This window comes from Oikopleura dioica, chromosome 1 (genome assembly GCF_907165135.1).
Source record: "Oikopleura dioica chromosome 1, OKI2018_I68_1.0, whole genome shotgun sequence".
NCBI classification, from domain to species: Eukaryota; Metazoa; Chordata; class Appendicularia; order Copelata; family Oikopleuridae; genus Oikopleura; species Oikopleura dioica.
Window position 1 is genome coordinate 7,287,985 of NC_137291.1, and position 18,078 is coordinate 7,306,062.

An 18,078-nucleotide genomic window follows, 5' to 3' on the forward strand; every position below is an offset into this window, starting at 1 on the left:
TTTAACTTTTTTACAATAATTTCAAGCTTATCCGAGTAATCTTACGATTAAAACGATCAAGCAGGAGTACTGAAGTTGCCTTTGTCGTCTTCTTTGTCTCTCCTCTTTTCTCATTTTCGAAAGAAATTAAACTTTTTTAAATTTGAAGCAGGATGCGTTCAAACATAACCACTTCAGCTCGAAACTTATAGAAGCGACTGCCACTTATGAAAGTATTAAGTCTTGTTCCCGCAGACACAGACGTATGTTATCCCAATAAAACTTCATTATTGGGTAAGTAAAGATGGAATTTTAATGAAATAAAGTGTGGGAACGCCAATCATTCACTGGAAGTCGTTAAAATTAACCTTTTATTGTCTGTTACTCTGTTGGTTATTGTCGCTTCAGAAAGCGGCAAAAAATGAGCAGACAGAGATCAAGATCGAAATCTAACTGCGACCTAAGACAATGGTTTGATAAAGTCGACAGGTTTGATGGTTTCCAATTGCGAGAATAGATTTAATGTTTTCTAGGTCAGAGACAGGGCGATTGAATGCTGTAGAGCTGCAAGAAGCTCTGATGAACAATGATTATACGAAATTTGACATGCATGTTATCATTGCTATGATTGACATGTTCGATGACGACAAAACTAAGGAAATCAACTTTGAAGAGTTTCAAAAAATCTGGGCTTTTCTTGGGAACTGGAGAGAGGTCTTCAATCAGTTCGATGTTGACAACGGAGGCGCCATTGATGCAGAAGAGCTAACTGCAGGTTTGAAATCTACTGTTTTTCAGGAATTAATGATTTTTAGCTATAAGACAGCTTGGATACAATTTGTCGAGGCAGTTTATCAATGTTTTGATGCGGAAATTTGACTTTAGTGGCGACGGATTTCTTCAATTCGACGGTTTTGTGATGGTTCTCATAAAAATTAGGCAACTTACCGCCGCTTTCCAGGTAAAACTTCCCAGTTGAAACTTTTTTTCACGGTGAAAATCTTTAGCCTTTCGACAAGATGCAGAATGGTACTGCGCACTTTACATACGAAGAATTCCTGACTGTCGTTCTCCAAAACACGTGATTCTTGCACAATAAATGATCCGTCGAAAAAAGTTCGTTTGTCATGCATTTTTCATGCTTGGATCAGTCGAGAAGTCTGCGAGACAAGGATAACAACCACCCATGGACTTAGGGTGCACACATACATTTTAGCATATTTGGTAGTTTTGGTGATTTTCGTTGATGCTTTTGTTACGTAAGAATTCCATGTCAGTCTCGAACGCGTAGTACTACATTTTCTGTTGAATTGAAAATCACATGATGGTTTTTGCTCATCCGCGGGGCATCATGGGATCAAAGAGGCCTCTGGCTACCCTAGCGCACGGGGCGTTCACTCCCTAACCTCCTCTGGTCTGGCCGATCTTTTCGCGTGACCATCATAACTACTACATTTCTCCCTCTTTTTCTTTCTTTCCTAGAGCTAGAATACCTAAATAAAACGGCATAAAACATCGATGAGCCTTGCCAGAGCCATTCCCTACCACATCAGAGAGCAGCTCAATCAACGATTCGAAGACGTCTTCCGAGACGACTGGTATGTTCAAAAACCACATCGGTCGACAGAATACGCGTTTTTTTCTTCGACTGAGTCATTGAATGAAAAATCTAACGAAAATAATGCTACGAGACGAGCTCTCTAACAGTCTGCAGCTGGCCGGGTTACTCTAAATTTACTCTTGAATGAAAAAATCGTGAAGAAAATAAATGACGATGTTTTTCGAGAAAAATGAATTCAATCCAAATAGAGACCCTTTTGCTGAGAATTTCGAAGAGGTCTTGGATCAAGTCAAAGGGGATTTTCACTATTCCTTAGCTAAAGAAAGGTGACTTTTATAAATTTATATTGGAAAAAATAGGGCAGCTTTTATTTTTCAAAGGAAATTGATATACGTCGATAAGAAAAATAGACATTTTCCTTTGATTATCTGAGTATCGTTTCGATAGAACCAGTTGCTAATGCCAAATCATGACTGTTATTATCCGCAAATTAGAAGTACTGCATCGTAAAAATTCTCTTTTCCGACCGAAAATTCTAGCTCTTCTTCAGGAAGAAAAAATATTTTCGGACCGAGAAGCACGTTCTGTCCCGTGCTACTTCTGACGTCAGTCTGGGCGTTCGATGACCTAGCCCTAAAGGCGAAAAAACCAAAATCACAAGTTCACTTTTATTGCTCGGTCAAACAATGGAGAACATATATTTTCTAATATTTTCTCTTACTCTGGTTTTTATATTTCCCATGTTGCTATTTTATGTTGATAAATAAGCGTTGTTGTCCTATCGATGGTTGTTGGGGGTTGTTTTCAAGCTTGAAAATGACTCCAAAAGAGTTGATTTACCAAACCAATTGTTTTTTCATTATTTATTAAAAATCACCGTAATTTGGTCTTTCGGAACTTACGTGTGCTAGAAAAGAGTAAGGTGATGATTTGTTTTGATAGTAAATATAAGTTTTGTATGTTGGATTTGCTGAAAACTATAAAAAATCAATAAAAAATTATCTTGTTAAAATCGTCTTCTCAAATAATTCTCTGATCGACTGCATTTGAAAAAGAAGGTCAATAACTTGTTTTTCTGACCATTTTAAGATGTATTTTGTCGGTTTCAGACAAATCTATTTGTTTTACATTTGTCTTTCCACCTTTGTCGGAAAAGACGGTCGATGCGCCACTCAAGACGGAATAAAGTCGACTATCATCAGAAAGTCAGAAAAAATCTACAGAAGTCAGAAAAATAGTTTTACACTTTTTCGTTCACCGGTTTGAAAAGAACCTTGTTTTGAGAAAAACTTAGGTTGCATTAAAATTTTTCTCTTGAATCAGCAAAAGGGAGGAATTGTTTTTCTATTGTCTGGCAGAGAATTTTTAAAGCGAAAAAAAGGGAGCAAGAAGGAGAAAAGGCTTGTTATGTCTTGGAGGTACCGGAAATCATTGAATTATGGAAACCATCAAATAACTGCGTGTTTTAGTCATTGTGCCCTTGGCGAGTGTGGCCAGCCATTGAAACCTTACGAAAATGCGACGGAAGTTCAGGAAAGAGCCTAAATTCTTGCTTCAATATTTTTCTCGCCAGCGTGATTGAAAAGTAAACACGCTCGCTTTTGAATTTCTGAATTTGTAACGAGCATGACTTTTTTTTGTTTTATTTGCCGAACATCATAATTCATGATTCAAAAAACTCTTCCAAGAAGACCATCGTCAAGGGAGTTCATCTTTGATAACCCATAAATCTCCAAACATCAAATTTGAGCTCATAAAAAAGTGCACAAATCCGGACTGCGATCAGCCGACGGTCATGCACAATCAATGCTTTCAAAAGTTTGAGGAGACGCTGCTCGAGGGGCTGTCTCAACAAGGTAGGGAAAGGAGAGATCTTGTGGAGTTTGATGGTCTGTCAGACTGGAGTTGGACTCTTGACCGTGGCGCGTATTTGACTTTTGAGGATTCAAAAGATCGTAAAAAATGATTGATTTTGCAGGAAATCTCAGAAAGATTCACTGTTCTTCCATTACAGGCATTTTGCAATGATTTTGATATTGAAAATTAGTTCAAAATTAGTCCGAAAGCGGAAAAACCAAATCCCATATTTCTCGCCCGCGGCTTGGGCTCTATTAACTTTCGGTCTGATAGCCGCAACTGGTGGCGCAAGTTCACTGTTGCCCTCTCTCCTGGCTTGAGATTGCGTCACGTGACGGCGACTTCGATCAGCTTTGGCGCGCTGCCAGTAAGAGGCCACTATTGCTGCTGCCCCGTCCGCCCGTGACCACTCAAGCCAAAAATAATTTTCAGCCAACTCTGAAACTCGAACCCTTTTTTTTAGCGAGATACAAAACAGCCTCCCCGAGAAAAATAAAGAACCATCTGTGGACGGAGAACGCGTATACTTTGGTCTACAAGGTAAATTAAAAAAAAATATCAAAAATTTTTTTGAAATCAATAATTTTAATAAAATTTTTTTTGAGAAAAATAAATTTTTTTTTTTCGAAAAATATTTTCAAATGAATGACTCATAAATTCTAGTTGTGCACCTGCGAGTGCTCAAAAGGCATTGTTCGCCCGGCGTTTATGAAGCCAAAAAACGAGCATCATCACAGATTACGAACAGAAACAGGGTAAGCTCTTCCCGCCATTCACAAACAATCGCTTCATAAATCATTATTCAGCGATTCTAATGGATCATCGGGCTATGGCTCGGCTCCTGGCACCTCTCCATCTTCGGGTTCGCATCCGTCTCCTCCAGAACAGACAAGACCCGTCAATGGTAAGAAACAATGACGATTTCTTATTGGCTAATGACCTGAAATACTGTTTCTCATTTGACGATTTTCTCGATCGACTATTCATTGTATTAAAATTCTCTCTTCATAGAAACAAAACCGAAAGGAGGAACAATGGGCGAGTTTATCGATTCCGAGATCCCCGTCATCCTGAAGAACGCAAAAGTCAAGCGAAAAGGAAAACGCTCTATCGTCTCAATTGGAACTGTCGTCACTGATGTCCAGACGGATAAACATGTATCTGATCTTACGCAGAAAGATCTCAAGCTGCGGCCGATGCGCCACACGAATTTCAGACACAGACTCGATTTCAAGGGAATTGAAGAGTATCTTCCTCCGCACAAGTTCAACTCAAACCATATCAAAGTCGATTGTGAAGGTTTTTGAAAAATCTTTATTTTAAAAACTCATTTCGAACTTGAAGGATATGCCATGGAAGACATGAAAACATACGTCCTCTCAAACCTGTCCATGTGCGGCGCTGACGAAATCTTCTGCTCGGTTTGTCGGATCCGAATGCCAGTTTACGACCAGTTTCCGCTCGTCAATGGGCTTATGTTTCTGTCGCCAGATATTAACTCAACTGAGCATCCTGTTTTCGTGAGTGGCACCGAAAATAGAACCGTTCTTCAGCTAGTCTTCTTCAGGTCAAAATTGACGGACAGAATAAGTACATTCATGGCGTTTGTGTACAATGCTTGGAAGGGAACGATGTCGAATGTGGCTATTGCAGGGTAACATGGTAAGTTTGATGAGGATGATCTTTATCTCACTGTTAATTGGTTTTCATAAAGATTCTTTTAGGTCTGGTGGTGAATTTCAAATTGGTACTCTTTACAAATTCGATATTTTCGCCGCGAAGCCATGCTGTGAAGCGAGAGTCTGCTGTAAAAACTGCAGTAAGTCTCAAACAACCAATGCTTCATTTTTGTAGAATTGATAGACTAAGAATCTATTAGGAAAGCCACTGGGAGATTACCGAGTGCCGCGCGCGTATTCCTACTACTCAAAACGAGAACGATGCCACTCCTGCTACGCTGTTGACTATCATTGCATCAACCCGATGAACACCTATCGTCTCAGGCCAAACCAACCAGGCCCAGCCTAATACGTTTCAAATACGAGTGTCTGTTTGTCTGTTCGTATTTATGACTGATTCCGAAACCCCAGTGACAAACAGACCTTTTCGAAAATTCCCCATTTGGACCCTAAAATTTTCAACCAACCATCTTTCAATCTCGAAATGGTTTGGGTATTTTATCAAAAAAAAAAAATAATTAACAAACTAATTTTCAAAATCAGGAATTTTCTTTCCTAAAGCCTACTTGAATTTCTTACAAAAATTCAAGGCACGGATCCTGAAGATCCAATCTTCACGATCACCCAATTTTACGTCCAATTTTTGTCTATTTCTTGTCCAGCAAGCGATAGGCCACCCTTAGTACCAATTTTCAACGATTCAAAAAACAACAACAAAAATGTGCTCTCCTCCTTGTTCTCTATTTTCCTTATCTTCTTCCCAAAGATCAGAAGGTGTCGCCGATTCTTCTCTATTCAACAAAACGTTTAAAAAATATTTTCAGCAAAAACAAAGAAAAAAACCCCAAGTACTCTTAAAATCAGGTCGTTCTCCTTGCTTCCCGGCAGAATGCCAGTGGCAAGCTTGATTTTGAAAGTGTGGAGGAAGAAAAAACTTTTAGTACCAATTTCTATCACGTTCGCTATATTTCATTCATGTGGTTTCAATATTTCAATAAAATTCTTGTTCGATAAAACTTATTAAAACTATTTATTTTGAAAGCAGGGGAAAACAGATAAATCAAGAACTAAAGGAAAATAAAGAAGTCGATATCGTCTCAATTTGTCGGCATTCTTCATCAGTAGATTTTTCGAACGTCGCTCATCTGAAAAGGCTCCCGGCAGCTAGGGCAATTCTTGGGGTTGAGAGCATTGAGACATCGGAAGCAAAAGGAGTGAAAGCACTTCGTTATGCACGATTGATGGTGGAGATTTTTGTCGAAAGGCGAGAAGCATACTTTGCAGCAATTATCGTCAGCTGGCTCTAAAAGATGAAGTAAAAATAATTTATGTTTGGTAGCAAACCTCGGTTCGGTGTTTTGGGTTGTTTTTCCCTGACTCTCTTTTTTCTTTCGGATAATGATTGGAGTTTCTTCTGAAGGTCATTTTTATTTCGGGCTAGCCGCTCATTCTCATGTAGAAGATTTTCTATTTTTGAAGAGTTGTCATTCATTTTCTTTTCGACAGTCTGTAGTTCTGCAGAAATATCTTTTTCCTCGATGAAGATTTTTTCGAACTCGTTCCTCATTGATTGTAAATTCGAGTTCATTTCTTGTAACTCATTTTCTCGCGAGTTCAGATCTCTCTCGATGTCTTCAGGAAGTCGCACGTGATGAGAACCAGTGGTTTTGACCCTTGATTTGGGCTTACTCGTTGATTTTTCGGGAAAACGAGGTTGGCCAGATGAAGAACACTCGGATTTTCGAAAATGTTCGAAAAACTCGTTGAAGGTCAAAGAAGCTTCGCATTCCATGTAAAAGCATTTGAAGCGAGTTTTTATTAAACTTAAAGTTCCGGGTCTGTACTGTGTACAAAATTTGCATTTGCATCCTTGCTCATGAGTAAAACTCTGCACTGAAGCACAATCAGTGCAAAATGCATTGATACCTTTGAAACCGTCATCGTTGCAATAACAGTAGTAAAATTTCTTTGGAGCAACACTTTAACATCAAATGAGTCTATTTCAGTTATTCTTAATTAAACTTACGAGCATATTCTGCATTTCGCAACATAAGTCGCACTATGCGAATGCTTCCGACCATCAAAGAAGTAATTTCCATCCAAATATTTTTCCGGAATCTCTTGTTTTTCAACACTTAAAATAGGTGACTGCCTTAATCGTCGTTAAAACGTTGCATCGGCTGCCTTAATCGTCGTTAAAACGTTGCATCGGACTGCTTTAGTCATCGCTAAAACGTTGCATGGGCTGCCTTAATCGTCGTCTGACTCATCTTGCCTTTTTCAATTTCAAGATAGGTAGGCGCGCGCCAACCAGCGCTTTCAGAGTGTTTCTAGACTTTCCAGATTCTCCCAAGACGACGATTAAGGCAGCCCAATGCAACGTTTTAGCGACGACGATTAAGGCAGCCGATGCAACGTTTTAACGGCGATTAAGGCAGTCTCCTATTTTATTTGCGCCACTTTCGGGGACATCTAGCGTGTATAAAAAATTCTGAATTCAGTTGAAGCGAACGAAAAATGAATTTTTACTATCGCGTTATATTTACCGAACAGAATTCGCTCAGCAAGTCTCATTCTGAAACAATGTATACTGTATACAGTTTGTTTCCATTTTTCCGGAGTCCATTTTTCCGATTATAAGGCATTTAAGTGGGGCACTGCAAAATTAACCATGGTCCAATTTTCCGAATATTATCCAAATTTTACTGACATGCGATCATTTTTTGTCAAAAAAGAATCAATCTACCGTTGAATAAGGGTGCGCGTCTTTTCTGGCATTTTTGAGAAATGCGTCTTTTCTGGCATCGCGTTCTTTCTGGCAGTCGCGTCTTTTCTGGCACTGGAGTCTGATTCATTTTACTCTGATATTGAGTAGGGTCTACCAAATCTAATAAGCTGATTTGAATAGCATAAAATCTTTACCTTCAATAGCAACTTGCCACAGGCAAAACTTTTTATTTGATTTATAAGTTTTTATCATCAAAAAATAGTGCTGATCATTTACAGTGTGAAGCACTTTTAAGGCCGATTTTCGGATGACAGCGAATTTCAAAAGTGGCCTTAAAATAGATATTTTTGTCCCGAGTCGGATGACAAGAAATTTTTCCCTTTTTTGGACAAAAAAGTATAAAAAATTAATAAGGCTTTCATCAACCTCTTGATGACGTCGCATTCTGTCGTCTTCAGAAAAAGATCCGCGTTTACATTAAAGATTTCGTTGTCGAACATGATCACTCGAACATCAAGGAAGAAGATCTCGTGAATCAGGCGAACGAAATCTTCATGAACATGAGCCCTGCAATCTTCAAGCGATCATGGCTCAACAAAGGACTACTTCAAGAGGATGATTTTGAAGAAAAATCGAGCAGTTGAAGATCTCGAGAAAGTGTTCTGGAGAAACAAGAGGAAAAATTGGTCGAGCATTTCCTAGCGTTTCAAATTGATGAAACACGTCCTTCAACATTGAGAGTGTAAAAAGCCTTAAGTTCAAGGGACAGACAATGCCGACGCTGAGAAACCATTGACTTCATAATGGCCGGAGACGCAGTCGAATATGACTAGTTTTTAAGTGAAACTTTCGGATTTTGAATAACAATTGAAAAAGTGGCCTTAAAATGGATTTTTCTAGGATGACAGATTTTGGGGATTTTCCGAAAAAGTGGCCTTAAAAGGGTCGGCCTTAAAAGTGCTTCACACTGTACATAATTTAAAAGATTTTCAGCATTTATTATGATGATCTAATAATTCTTTATTCGATTCTAGTGCCAAGAAATTGGTCCCCTCAATCATATTCAAAACTACGGGTTCTTCTTCTTGAAGATAATTTAAGAAGGAAATAACAGTTAATTAGATTTGGTAGACCCTACTTGATATTAGAATTCAATGAATCAGACTTCAATGCCAGAAAAGACGGAGTGGTCGCCTCTCGCCCAGATCGCCTCCTGCCCAGATCGCCTCCTGCCCAAGATCGCCTCTCGCCCAACTTGGGCAAGAGGCGATCTGGGCCAGAGGCGATCTTGGGCGAGAGGCGATGAGAAATAATTTTCAAAGAAAACTTTAAATGACTTGGGCTAGAGGCGATCTTGGGCAGGAGGCGATCACTTTAATATAATTCCATTAAACTTCCTCTGCTATCACGTGGACTGATTTTTTCATTCAACTTCTCAAGAAGACGATTTTTCCTCAACTAAATTCGAAAACACCTCCAAAATAGAACGAACCGATATTGAATCATGCAAAAGTCATGAGAAACCTTCTTTCCGATCAACACAGGGATTAGCGCCCTATTTCCTGCTCTTTCCAGCTTTGATTAGTGATTCGATTATCACTTGAACTCTTCTGAATTTCCATATTCTGAAATAACCAGGTAATGAAGCTACCGGATACTTTTGAGTTCGCTGGGTTGATGTTCAATATCACAACAACGAGCCAATTTGAAAGAAAGGGGAATGACGGTCTGTTAGAAACTCTCGATTCTCAATTCAAGTCGAATAAATTCTACACTTCTTGACGAAACGATCCTCAAGACAAAACGCTTGATAACAGCCACCAGTTTTGAATCCGTCATTATTTATGAATAAATATTATTATAAATATATTATTGATAATCAATTCATAACTCTTGTTTTCTTTTAAATAAAAGTTATTTTTGAATGCAGTCCGTTGGGTACTTCTTTGATGAGAGCGCATCGCAAACAACACTAGAAAGAGCAGGAAATAGGGCGCTAATCCCTGTGTTGATCGGAAAGAAGGTTTCTCATGACTTTTGCATGATTCAATATCGGTTCGTTCTATTTTGGAGGTGTTTTCGAATTTAGTTGAGGAAAAATCGTCTTCTTGAGAGGTTGAATGAAAAATCAGTCCACGTGATAGCAGAGGAAGTTTAATGGAATTATTTTAAAGTGATCGCCTCCTGCCCAAGATCGCCTTTCGCCCAAGTCATTGATAGTTTGCTATGAAAATAATTTCACATCGCCTCTGGCCCAAGATCGCCTCTGGCCCAAGATCGCCTCTTGCCCAAGTTGGGCGGGAGGCGATCTGGGCAGGAGGCGATCTGGGCAGGAGGCGATCTGGGCGAGAGGCGACCACTGAAAAGACGCGACTGCCAGAAAGAACGCGATGCCAGAAAAGACGCATTTCCCAAAAATGCCAGAAAAAACGCGCACCCGTTGAATAAGCTTCTTATGGGGGCTAGTTAAGCTTGTTGGCGAGGATTCCATCAATTTCTGGAAGCTAGAAGCTTACTTCGCGGAAAATCGACTTCTTGACTGAGAAATGTCTGTTTTTCGAAAAAATTTAAGTATATTTGGTGGGACATGCATTTTTTGCAGGTGACCCAATTTTCCGGACATTTTTGAAAATCTGGGCAAAAATTAGTCCGGAAAAATGGAAACATACTGTATTTGTGTTATAAAAAGACCAAGGGAAAACGTGGGCAAAAATTCAGAGGTAAGAACTCGATCAAAATTTTTGGTGATAGAATGAAGCGCTTAAATCCCCAGCCTTGATTGCAGAATTGATTCAATATTGTAGATGACTGTATTTCTTATGTATGGCAGGAAAATAGAAGAAAACACAATTAACAAGAGATTAATATCAAAACGTATGAAGCAAGAAAATTAAGCACAAAAAAGCAATGAAAAAGCACACCCGTAAGCATTTACGAAAGACCGAGCTAAAATGTATCTTACAGTCAGAGTAAAATTATCAAATTGATAAAAAAGTTGTTCAGGAAAGCGGGAAGAACTAGAGCAGAGTTTCAATGAAATTTCCTATATAAAGTCAAGCCATGTTTTGTCAGCAAATAGTTTCACCTTCGTTTGAGATATAAAACATCAAGAAAAAAAATGTAAAATCAAAAGAGCTTTCTCGCAAATTTTTCGAAAGAAATAAAAGTGAATGATCAAATTTGATCATTTGATGATTTAAAAAGTATTAACCAGTTTGTCGAATATTTCAAAACTGGTCAATATCTGATCAAAATCGAGGAGGCGCCAAATTGGGCCAGTAAAAGTCGGTAAGAAAAAATGTAAAATTTTCAGCAGTGGATGAGCAGCTAATTTTCAAGGTGAATCTGTCTGTAAGCACAGACCCTGTCATGCTCTTCAAAGATCGTTCTGAGAGTGTTGCGTAGTCTCTGTGCTTCTAGGACTTCTTCGCGCGCTCGGTTTATGTCCATTTCCAGCTTCACCTTTTCTTTCTCGAGCGTTTCCAGTTGCTCCTGCTTTCTTTTGCGAGCTTTGGCGGCGGCTGCTCGGTTCTTTTCGCGCTTTTCGAGGACTCTTTTTCGCTCTTCTTCGTCGCTTATCTGAAAATATTGAGTAATTAGCTACCAGTTGGTGAAGAGCGATTTATCTTTACAATTTTATCAAAACATCAAAGTACAAATTTATAGAGAAGAAGCTCGGCAGAGATAAAGAATAATCAAATAATTGCTCTCAATTCATATCGAAAATAATATATAAGGAAAAAGTTCTAGGGTTATTTGAAGACAAAGTCCTCTTGTATTGTCAACTTACATAATCTTCCTGAATTTTGCCCGCGTCGTTTTTGATGCTCGCGTATTGGCCGGATTTGTGTCTCGGCGGGAGTTTCTCTGCTGGCCTTCGTCTCGTCGCTACTTTTCTTGGCTTTCTTGCTTGTGGTTCTGGCGGAGAAGCTACACAACAGAATTGATGATGTCGTTTTTTCAGTAAGGCTCAAACCTGGCTGTGAAGCTGTATCTTCTACTTTGACGACTTCGTTGTATGCTGGGGGATTTTCAACTGCTGGCTGCGAGGTTGGCCTGAAAATGTTCTTAAACATTTGTTTCTTTAGTTCGTTTTTTTTTCTGGTCCAATTATCAGTTATTTATCAACACTTTATCGATCAATTCCGGATTCTTTCTGGTTTTGATATTTCACGGTAAACGTAATGGAAACATTTATGATTTGATAGAATGAAAATCGATCCATCCTTCCTTCTAACTTGGCTCTTTTAACGATAAGTTATCGTCAATTACTAGGGTAAATCAGAAAGAAATCGACTTTTTTTTGGGGTTAGAAGAGGGGTCATATAATACATATTTAGAAAGCCAAGAACCTGAGGATCATTTTGACTATTTATACTAGGGGGTCATCTCATACCCTGAGTGCATTTAGGCACCTCCGAAGTCCCAAAATCTGGCCAACTTGCGCCCCAGAAGGGGGGGGGGGGGTAATCAGGTTCTCAAAATGACCGTCAGAGCCTGGGCTACAATTCAAGCCAAGTGGCTGGCTTTAAAAGGCGTTCAAAAATTCGAAATTCTCAAGTTGGCCAGATTTTGGAACTTTCGAGGTGCCTAAATGCCCTCAGGGTATGAGATGACCTCCTAGTATAAATAGTCAAAATGATCCTCAGGTTCTTGGCTTTCTAAATATGTATTATATGACCCCCCTTCTAAGCCCAAAAAAAGTCGATATTAGTGATTTACCCTATCAATAACTTACATTGTTTGCAAGCTTTCATCAGAGGCAACAGGGAAGAAGTAATCGCTGCAGTCCATGATTTCTGTAAGGGAGTCATCACGCAGACACGGCTGCACTAAAAGGCAAATTTAATCCTAAGATAAGAGTGGCGATCTCAGAGCGCGTTTGAAGTGTTTCCGGTGATGTGGGAGAGTGATTATTTTTGTAGGAGGGGGTGATTTGTGGCTATGTTTTGCCAGCTTTGCCAGGAGGATATTCAGCGTCTAGTCACGCGCCCGGCTTGTTAGAAATTTGAGAGGGAAAAGGACGACCAGCGGGAGAGTGGTAGAAATTCTTGGAATTCCTTTGGTCTTTGTTATTTGATTTTTGAAAAGTTACTATTTGGACCTGAAATCATGGAAGAGAACATTTCATTAAAACAATCGTTCATCAAGCTTCTTTAAAATTTAGAGTCTGAATGGATTTGATGATAAGAAAATGCTGAGATTTATATAGAACGTCTCTAGTCAGAGTTTCCCTTCTTTGGTTCTGGAAATAATGAATTTCAGAAAAGGTAAAAGAATAATCCTCGGAATCCGTTAAGGGAAATATTTAAAAAAGGGAAACAAGACAAATTTGTAAGCAAAAAAAAAAGGATTTCACCTATTGAAAAAAAAATTATAAGTCCGTAGATTAGGCACCCCAAAAAAGACCGAAAAATAAGCGGATAGCGTTAAAAGACTGCATTGTGCGATTTTCAATGATTACAGTTGTTTCCAGTGATCATGAAAATGTTTTTTATTTGAAAAATTGCGGCACTTATGTTCTCTCTTCTTTATTCTTTGGGGCGCTTTTTTACGAATTTTTCCGTGCTCGTAAAGGATATTCACGAATAATTAATACCGGGGTGAGTGTATGTCTGTACATTCATAAGTGTCTTCAAGCAGCTTTATTCTCTTGCTTTCCATAATTGTTAGTTATCTCTAATTTGTGGTTGATTTACTTGCGATGCGAAATTTGGAGTTCTGGTGAAAGGATTCTTCTGTCCTGAGTAAGTCCAGCATAAGGGCCCGAAGGCGAAAACTTTGGCTAGAGCTTGAATCATCCAGATAGCTTGACAGAGACATTTTCCCACTTTTGAACTTCTTTTTCTATTCTTTTCTAGTGCTCTTATTTTTGTTTCTATTGTTCAAAAAATAAGTTCGATGCTCAGTTAAGGGTACTACCCTGGATTTTCAAAATGGGCTTAAATCGAAGGTTGTACCCTTAAATCGAGAAGGTCTAATTCAAGGTCAAACTACAGTCATTTTTGATCTAAAAAAGTAAGAGAAACTAACATTCCTGAAATCCAAAAACAAATAGATAGATTTTTTGATCCGAGATAGTCTTTATTCTGAATAGACTCTAACAGAGCCTAATGTTTTATGCCGCCTTATCGGAGAAATTATAATATCGCCAATTGTCTCTATCAGAGAGGGTGCTATTTCTTCAAGAGATAGAATTAATGTTGGAAGCTGATAAAGAAGATGTTTGAATGTCCCATTTTTGTTCGATTTGAACACTTTTTACACTCTTTTTTGTCTCAAAAATTCTTCAGAAATCAAAATAAAGGGTACTTATTTTAACGGAAAGACTCCTCCAGTAATTGATCATTTAATAAGCAATTAGTTATTGCCAATTACCTGCTTCATTGAAAATCTGGAAGGAATCTGCCCCAGATAAATCGAAAAGCTCGTCTGGTCGAAACCTTAATTTTCTCGTAAAATTTATGCTAAAAAAATGATAATTTACCTGTTTGGGCGTTGATTTGACATCAACATTGAAATAATACTTCTGAGCGGATAAATTTTTATTTCTGAAAATCAGAACCGATAGAAATATAAATGATCTCCTATGACTGAAATAAATTTGTTTCGTATTTATATCCTATCGGCGGAGAATCCCAATTCCGTTTCCGTCGCCTTCTGCCGACAATGTCGCCGTAAACTCATACTCCCGGTCCCTCGGTTTTCAATTTTGACAAAATTGATGAATATACAGATAATTATAGTGGGGTCGAATCGGAAATAGTAGCTCTACTGCAAGATTTGATAGTGGCAAAAGACTTTTTATATTTTAAAATTGAATAAACTTGGCTTTCCGAAAATATTCAGATAATAGCGAACTATGGGTAAGGATAAAGGTTAGGGTTAGAGTCAAGGTTCAGAGAAGGGTAATAGTTTGTATCTTTCATGACCTTGGACTAGACGCAAATCTTGTGAGTGGGCATCGCTATTCATCAAGTTAGAAAAAGCCTAATCAAAGGGTGATTCAGCCCGCCAGGTTTACTTATCCGTAATGCTTTCCCTTTTCCTATCTTTGTTGACAAAAAAATATGAAAGAAATGTATGGAATATAGAATCTTTGATTTTAATCTTGCTAATAGCTAGATAATCTTGAATTGGTGCTGATAAATTTCATATCATATCTTTATTCTTCAAAGGAAAATATGAATCGAAAAATATCTCCGCACAAAATAAAAGTAAGATAAGAAAATACTCGAGGAAAACCTGAAAGATCTTTTGAAGAATCTTTTGATAAGAAATTCTATCGAAAACTGCTTATAACGATATCTCGGAGTTATTCAGAGTCAAAATACTTGCGTTCAAAATGTCTTTCTCAATTTTATTGATACGTTTTTTTTTATCTAGTTCGCAGTTTTTATTTTTAATTATTACTTTATTATTTATTTTTTTCTTCTTTTATATTTTTAATTTTAAATAAATTTTGTCTTTATTATTTTTTTAAATTAAATTTTTGTAATAAATAATTATTATAGTAAAATTTTTACTGATGAAATCATTCAAAAAGGATTGTCTAATCATGTTTGCTTCTGTAAGTTCATCCGCATGCCTGTGCTGGTAGTCAAAATTGTTCAAATTCTTCTTGGCGGTGGCTCTTTGTTTCTTCTCGCTAAATTCTCTTCGGGTGCTCTCGGAAGTGCTCGGAATGAGATTCTGCTTCGACTGTCCAATCCGCCGCGCTCCGAGCGATTCCGAGCGCTCTCCAGCGCCCTTTCGCGCTGAAACGCCGCCGCTAAAATTCAATTGAGAAAATGGACCTGTCGACTTTTGCTACTGTAACCTTGACACTACTGCTTAAATATTTATCAAAGAAGAACTAAAGTTTCATGAAAACTTTTGTTAAAAAAGCATTTTTAATCTATTTTAGTATTTTTATTAATTTTATTAAAAAATAATTTTCTATTTCAATTTTCTTCAGACAGAATTAATTACAAATCCGTTTCTGAATCAGCTAAGGAGGATGATATTCTTATGGGCCTGCTGCAAAATGCTAATTTGAGGACAAATTTCCAAGCTGGAATTTTTCTCTTGGAAAAGGGCTCAGACGAATACCACCGGAAAACGCATTTAAGCTGTCTCACACCGGAGAATATGAGCCTGTTCTTGAGACCTAAGAGGTCTGGACAACAGTGGAAACTGTAGCTTCCTCGACTAGAAGACTGTAACCGTTCCCTATTTACAGATCTTTTCAGAACTTCTCATAGCTCAGGACATGAACTCGTCTGGACGCAGATTATCAGGCGCCAACTATTCTGGAAATACATATTTTTACCTCGCCTTCGATGTCATTTTTCAACTCTTTTTTCAAAAAATTCTGACAAAAATGAAGCTAGAAAAAGAAATTCGCAGCTAGTTGAAAATTCCAAATTTCGCACCTTCCGAATTTTTTTCGAACAAAGAGTTCAAAGTACAATGAACAGTCTTCGCTCGTTTGAGTTTCAGTCAGATTTTGCGGGTTAGATTTGCCAGCAAGGCTGAAAAATAAAATATAAAAAGCCAAGTTCAATTGAGATTTTCAAATTTGAAGAGTCCTACTAACTCTTCAAACAGAAATTGTATTCAGGGGCAGTTTGAGTACGCAACGTCACGCGAGCTCAAATACGCTCGTAATCTTCTCGATTACGTTACGTTTTGAAATTTTTACTGCGCTTTCCTTATAAAGACTGTGTGCTTTGTGACGATGGCAATTGACTTAGTGGCCCTCGCGCTTGTCCTTTTTGGAAATTTGGAAAAGAAATGAAAGAAAAATGAAAAATTGAAGAAAAATTAGAATTTTCTCTACAAAAAAATAGAGGAAAACAAAAATAAAATGAAAACAATATCTCGTTCGGTAAGCAGAACTTATTTTAGAAAAAAAGTTTAGTGTTGGAATGCAAGGAAGCATTGAGCTAAATCTATTTCAGCCCACCAGTGGTGTTTCGTCCCTGTCTTCCTGAATCCCAATCTATTAATTTAAAATAAACTTGATATATTTTTATACATTTATTTTTCTAAAAACATCCTTCGCTGAATGATGATTGATCGAGAATTGCAAAGTTCGAAGTTGCTATTTTGGGTGGCCCACTCGGCGGGAGATTGCCGAAAAAACCGCAAGATTCTCCATCCCTCAAGGCTATTGAGAATCTAGCCGCTCGTTCACCGCGCGGTCGGATCAAGACAAATCATATCGCGGCGCAATATTCACGCGTCGCCAAAGCTCGTGTTTATTTTAAACTCGCCCTTTTCGGGGAAATTTTTTATGGCCCAATAGAGCCAGATTCTCAATGCCAATTAAAATTTTCAAGAAGAGACTTCCAAACAAAATTTTCAAGTAAAAAATAATATAAAGAAGGCTTCAATTCGAAATTAAGATGAAAAGCATCTATTTGGAAGTCCAATTATTGGAAAAATCACGTGATAAAAATACATATTGAAGGCATGGTTATAAAATTATAAGTTTCCGATAATTCTTTCAGCAGAAAATTAATTATTCGCTAGGTAATATATTCTCAGCCTGCGGCGCTAAATATGCATGAATTGAAACGATAAATTTATTGAACACATGATCGGATAGCTTCTGAAAGCCCTCGTGACTTTGTTCTGTAGCTACAGAAAGAGACCACGTGAGTCCTCACGTGCATAGAGAAGTAGTAACTCGTCCAAGGACCAGACTGCGCCGCGGTGGAAGACGATGCATTCCCAATTCTCCTCGGTTATTTTCGATTTCTGTAAAAGAATTATCTTATTAGGTTTTCTTTAAATTAAAGGGATACCTTGAATTTTGTACTCGACAAAAACGCCACAAATTGTATCAGAAAATGGGTCACTTTCTGGACGAAAGGGCTCGCAGAAGATTTGACAGCTAAAATTTAGATATGTTTTCGATACTATAGTGACGTATGTTTTTTTACAGTTTTCCACCGTCTCGTGATTTTGAACAGATTGGACGACCCGTGAAAATCGGCGAACAGGGAGACAACGAAGACTGCTTGTCTGAATTTGAAAATAAATGCAAATTCTCTTACTTAGTAAAAAATGACTAAAATAAATATACTTTCTTATATTACCTCTCAAGTATGATCGAATACTGTCTCTCAAAGCACTCTCGAAGGCTTCGGTATATCTTTCTGGGCACAATTGCCGGGAAAAAGCAAATGAAGCGAAAATGAAGACACTCTTGAAAATCATTTCTTTCGAAAAGAACGTCAAAGTCAGAGTCCCAACTCACAAGTCGATCGAGTTCAAAAGAACCAACA

The 18,078-nt window shown here is 38.0% G+C and overlaps 4 protein-coding genes across 6 annotated transcripts; 2 read left to right on the top strand and 2 right to left on the bottom strand.

Moving 5' to 3' along the window:
* Nucleotides 1-393: 393 nt before the first annotated feature.
* On the top strand, nucleotides 394-1,089 carry LOC145704165 (programmed cell death protein 6-like). The gene is made up of 4 exons (XM_081781609.1): nucleotides 394-468; nucleotides 513-754; nucleotides 795-940; nucleotides 987-1,089. Exons 1-4 carry the CDS (start codon nucleotides 401-403, stop codon nucleotides 1,062-1,064), a joined length of 534 nt encoding a protein of 177 aa, XP_081637735.1. The 5' UTR covers nucleotides 394-400; the 3' UTR covers nucleotides 1,065-1,089.
* A 316-nt stretch (nucleotides 1,090-1,405) lies between these two features.
* On the top strand, nucleotides 1,406-6,086 carry LOC145704142 (headcase protein homolog). 3 transcript variants are annotated; one of them, XM_081781591.1, is made up of 11 exons: nucleotides 1,406-1,577; nucleotides 3,010-3,071; nucleotides 3,301-3,396; nucleotides 3,861-3,937; nucleotides 4,061-4,152; nucleotides 4,204-4,301; nucleotides 4,409-4,696; nucleotides 4,742-4,917; nucleotides 4,965-5,059; nucleotides 5,122-5,216; nucleotides 5,277-6,086. In XM_081781591.1, the coding sequence occupies exons 1-11, from the start codon at nucleotides 1,498-1,500 to the stop codon at nucleotides 5,423-5,425; spliced, it is 1,308 nt and encodes a 435-aa protein (XP_081637717.1). In that variant the 5' UTR covers nucleotides 1,406-1,497; the 3' UTR covers nucleotides 5,426-6,086. The 3 variants fall into 3 exon arrangements, with proteins under 3 accessions (XP_081637717.1, XP_081637710.1, XP_081637723.1); XM_081781584.1 differs by lacking the exon at nucleotides 1,406-1,577 and adding an exon at nucleotides 1,668-1,866; XM_081781597.1 differs by lacking the exon at nucleotides 1,406-1,577 and adding an exon at nucleotides 1,939-2,958.
* Nucleotides 6,087-10,616: 4,530 nt separating this feature from the next.
* LOC145704333 (uncharacterized) lies at nucleotides 10,617-14,363 on the bottom strand. The gene is made up of 6 exons (XM_081781785.1): nucleotides 14,292-14,363; nucleotides 14,183-14,247; nucleotides 12,543-12,636; nucleotides 11,781-11,860; nucleotides 11,595-11,734; nucleotides 10,617-11,383 (listed from the first exon to the last, which is right to left on the bottom strand). Exons 1-6 carry the CDS (start codon nucleotides 14,318-14,320, stop codon nucleotides 11,132-11,134), a joined length of 660 nt encoding a protein of 219 aa, XP_081637911.1. The 5' UTR covers nucleotides 14,321-14,363; the 3' UTR covers nucleotides 10,617-11,131.
* Nucleotides 14,364-17,395: 3,032 nt separating this feature from the next.
* On the bottom strand, nucleotides 17,396-18,019 carry LOC145711329 (uncharacterized). Its single transcript, XM_081789050.1, has 4 exons — nucleotides 17,890-18,019; nucleotides 17,734-17,815; nucleotides 17,596-17,684; nucleotides 17,396-17,548 (listed from the first exon to the last, which is right to left on the bottom strand). Exons 1-4 carry the CDS (start codon nucleotides 18,008-18,010, stop codon nucleotides 17,454-17,456), a joined length of 387 nt encoding a protein of 128 aa, XP_081645176.1. The 5' UTR covers nucleotides 18,011-18,019; the 3' UTR covers nucleotides 17,396-17,453.
* Nucleotides 18,020-18,078: the final 59 nt, after the last annotated feature.